General features: G+C 38.4%; 1 protein-coding gene across 1 annotated transcript in view; it reads left to right on the top strand.

Annotated features, from left to right (window-relative positions):
• The first annotated feature begins 542 nt into the window (after nucleotides 1–542).
• LOC106872420 (uncharacterized) overlaps nucleotides 543–10291 on the top strand; it is a 44894-nt gene continuing 35145 nt past the window's right edge. The window contains exons 1-9 of the mRNA XM_014919414.2: nucleotides 543–1535; nucleotides 4487–4590; nucleotides 5020–5174; nucleotides 6054–6222; nucleotides 7280–7501; nucleotides 7708–7922; nucleotides 8258–8366; nucleotides 8806–9006; nucleotides 9859–9937. Of these exons, the coding sequence (XP_014774900.2) occupies nucleotides 1140–1535; nucleotides 4487–4590; nucleotides 5020–5174; nucleotides 6054–6222; nucleotides 7280–7501; nucleotides 7708–7922; nucleotides 8258–8366; nucleotides 8806–9006; nucleotides 9859–9937 (1650 nt within the window). The 5' untranslated portion in view covers nucleotides 543–1139. The remainder of the gene's footprint in view (nucleotides 1536–4486; nucleotides 4591–5019; nucleotides 5175–6053; nucleotides 6223–7279; nucleotides 7502–7707; nucleotides 7923–8257; nucleotides 8367–8805; nucleotides 9007–9858; nucleotides 9938–10291) is intronic.

The raw sequence follows: 10291 nt of genomic DNA, 5'->3' as shown, positions 1-10291 counted from the left end.
GGCTACCCCTGAAAGGGAGGGCGGAGGTTGCCAATGTGTTCATCGCATCGGTGATTACTTACCGCCTGACCGTCGTGCCTTGTCCCGATTCGTGGCTGGTCAAGTTGGAACGACTGCTCTTTCGGTTTTTGTGGAAGGGCACAGGACCACTTGCGAGGCACTCTATCTGCTGCCAACAACCGTTAAAGGGTGGGATAAGGATGCCGTGGCTGATGATGCGCAGACATATGCTGCGACTGAGGCATCTGTGGCTCTACCTGGATGGTGAACGGGTGTGGTCTCCGCTCGCTAAATCGACGTTTCCCCAATTCACACGTTTTTGTGGACTGGAATCTTAGGTCTATCGTAGATCTAAGTTGGGTAATCTAATTCATGCATTTGTTATAGAGTCTAATTATAAGAGTGTCCTTTTACCATGTCTTATTGCAAACCGCATTCATAAGACTTCAGTAATGTACTCTAAAAAAAAAAAAATTTTGAAAACAGATGGGAGATAACTCCCATAAATATTTCTGTGTAGTCGTGCAGTTATGTCCCTTGCGCGCACCGTGAGACTTCAAGCAACAATGAAGCGACGGGAAACAACGATTATGAGACAAGGCCTTAATTAGAATGATCGCGAAGTGAACATTATTACTTCTAATCATTATATTGAGGGCTTGTAGTGTGGTGATACATTTCCTAAGAACTGAATCTGAAATTCGGCTTTAGTTTAAACCCTCAGTCCCAAATACTTAATGACTTTGATACGCATTGAACATTGTCGCTTGTCGGTTTGTTCGCTTGTAAATTAGAAAGTGGATATTTTTTCGTAAATATACATATATATATATATCAACATATAGACATATATAAACGTATATACCACATAGATTCCGTATGAAACACATCAGTGTTGCAACTTACGATTTTTTTTTCCGCACGTGAAAAGTAGTATATATCGATTTATACCAATATAAAAACAAATATTTATTCCCCCCCCCCCCGAGAAACAATGGATATGAAACAAGTTTTCTATTTTTCTTAAAATTAATAACAAATTTACATATCTGTTTATTTATATATATATGTAAAAACAGCAACAACATTTATTTATAATTTCTTTTCAAAGGATATTTAAAACGAAAGGATAATAGACGATGCATTTCGACGACGTATTAAGAAAACTCGGGCAATTCGGACGATATCAGAAGCTGCAGTTTCTCCTCATCTGTTTCCCAGTAATGATATCATCATGGGTTCTCTTCAGTATGGTCTTCGTGATTACCGATCAGCAATTCTACTGCAATGCCCCACCATCCAACGACACGTTTTTATTAAATCGTAACATAAGCCACAGATCTTACGCCCGATTGGTCACTAAGGCAAGTAATAAATGCAGCCAGTACCTGTCGTCCGATGTGGACCAATATCTCAATGATCACGACTACAATATATCCGACAAAATGTTAGCCAACTCAAATCTCAGTACTATCGATTGCAGCTATGGGTACATCTATGAAGATCCAAATCCACGGGATACAATAATTACAGAGGTAAACTATGTATATATTTCTATGTGTGTTTACGTATATACAGTGGAGACACAATGGTTAGGGCATCGGACTGGCGGTCGTAGGATCGCGGTTTCGATTCCCAGACCGTTGTGAGTGTTTATTGAGCGAAAACACGTACTCTTTCACCACATCTTTCTCTCACTCTTTCATCCTGTTTCTGTTGTACCTGTAATTCAAAGGGGCCAGCCTTATCACACTCTGTGTCACGCTGAATCTTCCCGAGAACTACGTTAAGGGTACACGTGTCTGTGGAGTGCTCAGCCACTTGCACGTTAATTTCACGAGCAGGCTGTTCCGTTGATCAGATCAACCGGAACCCTCGTCGTCGCAACCGACCGAGTGCCATTTATAAACAAACATGTGTGGTTCTTTTCTTGCTCGATTATTATTTTTTTTGTTTGTCCCAGTAGAGGTTCCACTACTGTTCATATATGTGTGTGTGGGTGCAATGGGTTTTTTTTTGTTTTCGTTATGTGTTATTTAGTATTTTATATAATTACACGTGTTATTTTCCACAATTTAGTTTTTTAATTTTTATTACGAGCGCGTGGTTAAGAAGTTCGCTTCGCCCCAAGGTCGATCCTATCTAGCGGCCCAGTGTTTGAATAATTGTTTACATATTAAAAAGAAGAAAGAAAAAAGGGACATTAAACATGTTAACTAGAAACAGTTATACGGTGTTATATAAAGAAGAAAAAAGAAAAGATCAGGTGTGGCTGTGTGGTAAGTTCCTTCCCGGGTTCGGTCCCATTGCGTGGGATCTTGGGCGAGTGTCACTTACTATAGCCCCGAACCGATCAAAGCCTTGTGAATGGATTTGGGAGACAGAAACTGAAAGATGGCCGTTCTGTGTGTGAGTGACCGCTTGACACCAACACCGGACACCAACACCGCTTGATGACCGGTGTTGGTGTGTTTACGTCCCCATTAACGTAGCAGTTTGGCAAAATGATGATGGAATAAGTACCAGGCTTTAAAACTAATAAAGTACTGGGGTCGATTCTTTCGAGGTGGTGCTCCAGCATGGCCACACTGTATTGATTGAAACAAGTAAACGCTAGAAGATAACCAATATTTTGAGGTTTTCACGTTCTGAGTTCAAATTCCGCCGAGGTCGTCTTTGCTTTTCATCCTTTCGGGGTCGATAAATTAAGTACCAGTTGCGTACTGGGGTCTATCTAATCGACTGTCCCCCTCCCCCAAAATTTCGGGCCTTGTGCCTAGAGTAGAAAAGAATATTTTGAGGTTTTCGACCATACTGGAGACATCTCAGTGTAATTAGATGTAAACAAAGCAGGGACTTCGCTGTACATTCCAGAATAATGACGTAGATTTACTAAATAACTGTGATAACTAGATTACTAAATAGATAATTAAATAACTGTTGTTTATAAATAACTGTTGTAGAAGATTGCGTACAGATGACCAATGTCTTGGGAATGAAATTTGGTCGATGGAAAGTACGTGAAAGCCCGGTGTATATGAATGAATGAATGAATGAATAAATAAATTTGTGTGCGTGTGTGTCCGGTGTTGTCTTACAAGAGAACATTAATGGCATCAATCTGACCAGTATTGGTCTACAGAAACCATGGACACTGCCCTTTCCAGCCCCAACATGTAATATATATATATTTAAATATGAATGCTAAAATGATAATTTTGTATCGTACAACCTGGTTTGTTTCTATTGGGCTGTTATCAAAAGTATTGTTGACCATCATCATCATCATCATCAACATCGTTTAATGTCTGTTTTTCATGCTGGCATGATTTGGATGGTTTGACAGGAGCTGTTACAGGCTCTAACTGTCTGTTATGACACGGTTGCCATGGTTGGATGTTCTTCCTAATCCCAACCACTTTACAGAGTGTACTGGGTGCTCTTTATTTGGCCCCACAATGGGTGCTTGGGATAGTAACTATTTATCCTTTGTTTTATTGATGAATTGTTCAGTTTGTGACCATTGTATGCGGTCACACAAAGTCTACATCTGAGTGTTGGATACAACAAAACAACTCAACCGTGCTATGACCACATTCACCATTTCAACCATGTCCAAGTGTAATGTGATGGCAATTGAACTCTCACTGATTCTCTCCACAAAACTATAACATAATGCAGTGATATGGCAGATTTAATAAAGCATTAGATAGAATGCCTTGTGGTATTTAATGCAAATCCCTGCTTTCTGAGTTCAAATTCTGTCAGGACTGATAAAGAATCAATCCAAGATGGTGGATTGATGGAACTGTAAGAATTTCAGACCAGGTACCTTAGTGCCTTGTGATGTTTGTCTCAGCTCTTTGCATTCTGAGGTTACTTCTTACCATGACCGCCATTACCTAAGTTTAACACCTTCACTTGGTACTTTGAATGGTTACCGTTAAGTTCACTGCCATCAATTCACTGTGAAGAAAGTCCACCACGAGGAAAGTTTACTGAGAAAATATGTTATAGTATCTCACCATTAATAATTAAAAACTTCTTCCTTTCCATTAGTCTTGGAGGCTCTGTAAAGATCATGACACTGCCTTCTCTCCTGACTAAAAAATATATAACAAGAGGAGGCACAGTTCACTACAATAAATAGCAACAATACTGTAAATCTGACAAGAATGTCATTAGATGGTAGTTGTGGAGATTTTGATGAGGTAACTGTTAATGTTTGGAATGATATTGTAGGGTTGGTGTGAGAGGCCAGATCTGGCCAGTTTGGACATAAAACAGGCAGAATGCTTTGACCTGATATGGTCAGTTTAAATGCAAGAATGTTAAATGAACAACAGGAAACAACGAACAAACAAAAAACCCCTGGAATTCTTAATTTTCTATGAAAATGAAATCCCTAATTAAGAGCTGACAGTAAGTGATTTTTTATCTCATTTTTTTTTTTCTATTAATTTTTTTTTTTTTCCTATTTTCACAGTTCAATTTGGTTTGTGATAAACGGAAGTTTGTCAGTAATATTAAAGCAGTCTTTTTGGGTGGCCGGATCTTTGGCTGTGCTCTCTTTGGCCAGCTTTCTGACAGGTAACTCATTCTTTTATTTGAAATATATCTATATGTACGTATGTGTGTGTGTGTGTGTGTGTGTATGTGTGTACATACAAGTACAGGTACAGGTATGGCCATGTGGTTCAAAGTTTGCTTCCCAACCAAAGGTAGAGTAACATACTATTTATTAAAACTGAGAAAAATCTTCACAAACTGTTACTCTATAGAGAAATAAGTTCTCTACAAATGCCCTGAAGACAAGTTAATCAACCATTTCTACTTCTTCTACGAAATTTGGCCTTGAAATCAATTTAGGCCTTTTTAACTAATCAGAAAAATCAGTCTTGAAACACTAAATTCTTTTAGAAGTTCTTCCTTTCTTTCTTCGTATCTTTTTTTTTCTTTTTATTCTCTGATATTCTTTCTCCCTCTATTTCTCATTCTCTCTTTCTTTTTTTTTTGCAGATTTGGACGTAGATTTGGATTTTTCATGTCCCTCTTCTGTGTTCTGGTCACCGGTTGCTTAGTGTCCTTATCACATAATGTATGGATGTTCATTGTATTATATTTCCTCCAAGGTGTCTCTCAAGCTGGCATCTATGCCTGTGGATTCATCATAGGTAGCTTCTAACTTTCTCTAACCTTACTGCTTCTATAAATATGTCATGCAACATCACATATGTGTCTTGTAAATATCTCCCTAGCTCTGAAGAGGCTTTTAATGATAGTGCTAAATCCTGGCTTCCTGGTGCCAAGCATATAAGAAACACGTTTTTTCCTTTATCCCTTTAGCATTCAGATTTCTCTGACAAGTATAATACTCATTCATTTACATTGTTTTGAATTAATCCTGTATTATCTCGTAGCTTTGAGATTTTATTGATGTGAATGTAAATTTTTAAAATGACATTGTAGGTGTAGAAGCCAGATCTAACCAGTTTGAACATAAAATAGGTAAAATATTTGGGCAGGATATATATATATATATATATATATATATATATATATATATATATATATATATATATATATATATATATATGTATATCATATATATATACTCAGGCCTATTCCCCTTTTTTTAGGAGGGGATAGCCACAAGACACACACCACGCATTCCATGCAGTGGGATTGAACCGAAGGCCACATGATTGTGTGGCAAACTTCTTAACCACTTAACCAAGCCTGCATCACCATACTATATCATGCTCTATCAGAGCATAGACTTATTTTACCAAATTTTGGCCACCCAACATCATTCTAACAACACTGTAATCCCACCATTCCATACCACTAGACACCACCACTAGATATATATCCTAGTATAGTATACAACTACCACAGCACCATCATGAATTTACTATTTCACCAGCAGCAGCAGCAGCACCACCACCACCACCACTACCACCACCACCACCATTACCATCATCACCACTACCACCACCACTGCCGCCGCCACCATCAATGTTAACACCTTTTATGTCTCTCTCTTTCTACAGTAATGGAAATTATTGGACCGAAGTACCGAATGATGTTTGGTTTCATTCTTCACTGTGTGTTCAGCGTGGCAGCAATACTTTTAGCTGCTCTCAGCTATTTTGTACGTGACTGGCACCATCTTGTTCTGATTATCAGTTTGATCTGTCTCCTCTTCATACCATATTGGTGGTAAGGTTTACGCCATATTACATTGTAACCGAGTTAGTTCATGATACCTTATTGACCATCTGCCTGTCTGTCTGTCTGTCTTCAGTTTAAATCTGACTTTGTCAGTCTGTTTGTCTATCTCTGTCAGTTTGTCTGTCCGACTGTGACTGTCTGTCAGTCTGTCTGCCTGTCTATCTGTGTAACAGTCTGCTTGATAGTCTGTCTGACTGCTTGTCTGTCTGTCTATCTGTCTATATGTCTGTTTGCCTGTCTGTCAGCCTGCCTGTCTTTGTCTATCAGTTTCTTTGTCAGCCTGTCTAACTCACTGTCTATCAGTTTGTCTGTCTGCCTGCCTGCCTGTCTGTCAGTTTGTCTGTCTATCTAACTGTGATTGTTTATCAGTCTGTCTGTCTGTCTGTCTATCTTAGTGGTTCTCAAACTTATTCGGGCTCCCACCCCCTTGACACCCGGGTCACATTCTTAGTGCCCCCACTCTAACTAACCACCACAAACATAGGGCTCTTTCCAAAGCAAATTCAAAGCAACTGTATTTCACATTATTTTGCTTTTACATGAATCCTCTACTCCATTATCACCCCACTTTCTACATGAATCGCTACCCCATTATTGCCCCACTTTTCTTCAACGCCCCTTTGGAACTTTCCACCACCTCCATGGGGTGCAATACTGCCCACTTTGGGAACCACTGATCTGTCACTCTGCCAACCTGTCAATCTGTCTGCCTGCTTGTTTACCTGTGGCTAGTCAAGTGCTGCAGTTGATTACATCAACTTACCCTCTCCCCTAAAATTGCTGGCCTTGTGCCAGAATTTGGAACCCTTATGAAATAGATTGATGAATTTGCTTGGAGATGCTTCATTAATTAAGACTTACATATTTCTCAATACATTTGCATTTGTGTTCTGAGTTGCAGGCAACTAAAGCTGTACACTATGCCATTCATTTTTTTCTATCTTATTCCTTTCCTTTTTCTGTTTAATATAAATTTCCTAATCTCAAATCCCGTTGAATAATGGATTAACCTAAGTATTTGAGTATTTTGATAATTTTTATTTAGGTTTCTTCCTGAATCTGTCCGTTGGTTGATGACCAGAAAAAAATTCCTCCAGGTTAACCGCATCATCAAGCGGATTGCTAAATTAAACAAATGTGCCCTTCCAGAAGAGTTCACCACCAAAATAAAAGAATCTGATGTTGAAAGCACCAAAACATATACCATTCTTCATCTCCTAAATACATGGACGATGTCCAAGACTTCACTGAATATTTGGTTTGCTTGGTGAGTAGAAAACTAGGGAGAATGTTGGGGGTCCTCTTTATTAATTTTTGTTTTATTTGACTGAATTTTTTTTCCATGACAAAGATGATGACGACAATGAGAACAACAGTGATGATGACCACCACCACTGCCGCCAACATAACAGACCACTTTTTAAATGAATTCTACAATTTACTCTATTTTCTGTTATTTTTTTTGTTTTCCAGGCTTGTCAATGGTTTGCTCTATTATGGATTGTCAATAAACTCTGTGAATTTTGCTGGCAATATTTATTTGAACTTCAGTTTGTCTGCTCTTGTGGAAATACCAGCTTACCTCTTGTGCATCCCCATGTTATCAAAACTGGGAAGGAAGAGGATTCTCTGTTTCTTCATGTTCCTCGGTGGCGTCACATGCATAGCCAGCAGTCTTATGCCTCCATGTAAGTCGTTACCGATTTGTAAATCTATCTTTCTCTTATTGTCTCTGCATCTCTTCTCTCTCTCTCTCTCTCTCTCTCTCTCTCCCCCTCTCTTCTTTCCCCCACCTCTCTAGAAATTGCTGGCCTTGTGCCAAAATCTGAAACTGGTATTGTTGACATGAATAAAAAGTCCTCTCCACCCTGTGCTGTCCCCATGCGAGCATCAGCTTTGAGCAAGCATCTATTTTAGCCCTGAACTGACCAGTCTTGTGAGTGGATCTGTTAAGCGGAAACTGAATGAAGCATGATGTGTGTTTATGTGGGTGTTGGGTATAATGAAATTCTTCTTATTTCAGATCTTCATTGGTTGAAGCAAACTCTGGCAACTATAGGAAAGTTTGGTTCCACAGCAGCTTTCGGTATTGTGTATATTTACAGCGCTGAATTATTCCCAACCACTGTAAGGTAAGGTTTACCTATTTAATACTAACTTGTCTGAGATTGTTCCTGATTCTGTGATATAAACGTTCCATTTTAAAGTGATCTAAGTCAAAAGTGTTCATCATAATTCCATGTTAATATATATTCCAAATTCCAACTTTAGAATGACAATTATATCAATAAATTCTTCATTATTTTAAAAGTTAAGAATGAAAGTGAAGAATGAAAATAAAAAGTTATTGATATTACTTAGGGTGACCTGTAGTTTCGTTTTCTACATGTTAATTACTCAAAACTAAAGATAAATATAAAATAAATATAGATGGGTTGGCCACATCGCATAACTGAATGACAACAGATGGACAATCAGGGTGACAGCTTGGACATCAAGGCCATGGACAAGATCTACTCTCACATAAAAATGTTAAAACAAATTATTTGATTTACTTCCTTTCTTTTTCAGAAACATTGCACTCGGAACAGCAAGTATATTTGCCAGTATTGGTGGAGCAATTTCTCCTTATATTCTAGAATTTCCAGGACCTTGGCCTTTGATTGTTCTTGGTCTTTTGTCAATATCATCAGGAGCTTTGAGTCTTTTACTTTACGAGACCAAAGGCAAAGCAATGCCTGATACCATAAATGAAAGTACAAAATATATAAGGTAAAATATTATATTGTTTGATATTCAAAGTAAATATATCAGTGCAAGCATGGCTCTGTGGTTAGGGGTTTGCTTCCCAACCACATGGTTCTGAGTTCAGTCCTACTATATGGCACCTTGGCCAAGAGTCTTCTACTATGTCCTTCGGCTGACCAAAGCCATGTGAGTGGATTTGGTAGTTCAGTGTGTGTGTGTGTCTGTGTTTGTCCCCCCCCCCACTACCTCTGCTTGACAACTAGCAGTGGTGTGTTTATGCCCCTGTAACTTAGTTGTGCAGCAAAAGAGAATGATAGAATAAGTACCAGACTTTACAGAAAAAAAAAAATCCCTTACATGAAAAATTAAGGGTTAGTAACAGGGAGGGCATCCTTCTATAAAACCATCTCAATGATATGCACTTGTTCAATCTTTGCTAACAGGGAAATGGCATATTTTCTAAAAGGTTCTCTCTTATAGCCCCCTTGTACCTTCAGGGGTCACCTAGACACCTCATCACCACTGAACTCAGGTTTATAAGCCTTAAAAATTCACCCTGTCACTGCCTATAGGCATTGCATAGATAAAGGTGTTGGGAATGCAGTGCAGTTACCTGGATGTTCTGGGTTCAATCCTAGGTAATGCACCAAGGAGACAGCTGAAGATGGCTGGAGTATGCAACAACCAAAACGTAGTGAAAAGCCACTATCAAGATGAGGACACCAGTTTGATAATATATTTGATGATGATGATGTTTGTGAGAGGGTTTCTCATAAAAAGGACCCGTATTTGAATAAAGGATTGTATCTACCTTGATTGTTACCATGGCTATGACTTGTTAAAGGTCTTAATGTCTTATATTTTACTTCTTTTCAGATCTGAACCTTGTAAAGAGGAAGGTGTTAAAATGATATCCAAGAAAAATGAGAAACCCAATTCTTCTTCAGACGAACAAGTTGACATGACTTAAATTATTTCTAACATTTAAATTTTTATACTTAGTATTTTAATAAATTGTTTTCCCATTTTGTTACTCAAATCTTTCTGTGACTGGTTTTCTTTTAAGCATCATTCTTTACTTATGTTTACATTTAGCTGCATGCATAGCTGTGTGGTTAAGAACTTTGCTCCTCAACCACACTGTTTCAGGTTCAGTCCCACTGTGCATCCCCATGGGCAAGTGTCTTTTGCTAAAGTCCTGGGTTGTCGAAAGCCTTGTGAGTGAATTTGGTAGACAGAAACTGAAAGAAGCCTGTCACGTGTGTGTGTGTATATATATATATATATATATATATATATATATATATAT

The sequence above is a fragment of the Octopus bimaculoides genome, chromosome 13 (assembly GCF_001194135.2).
Source record: "Octopus bimaculoides isolate UCB-OBI-ISO-001 chromosome 13, ASM119413v2, whole genome shotgun sequence".
NCBI lineage: Eukaryota > Metazoa > Mollusca > Cephalopoda > Octopoda > Octopodidae > Octopus > Octopus bimaculoides.
This window is presented reverse-complemented; position numbering and strand designations above follow the sequence as displayed.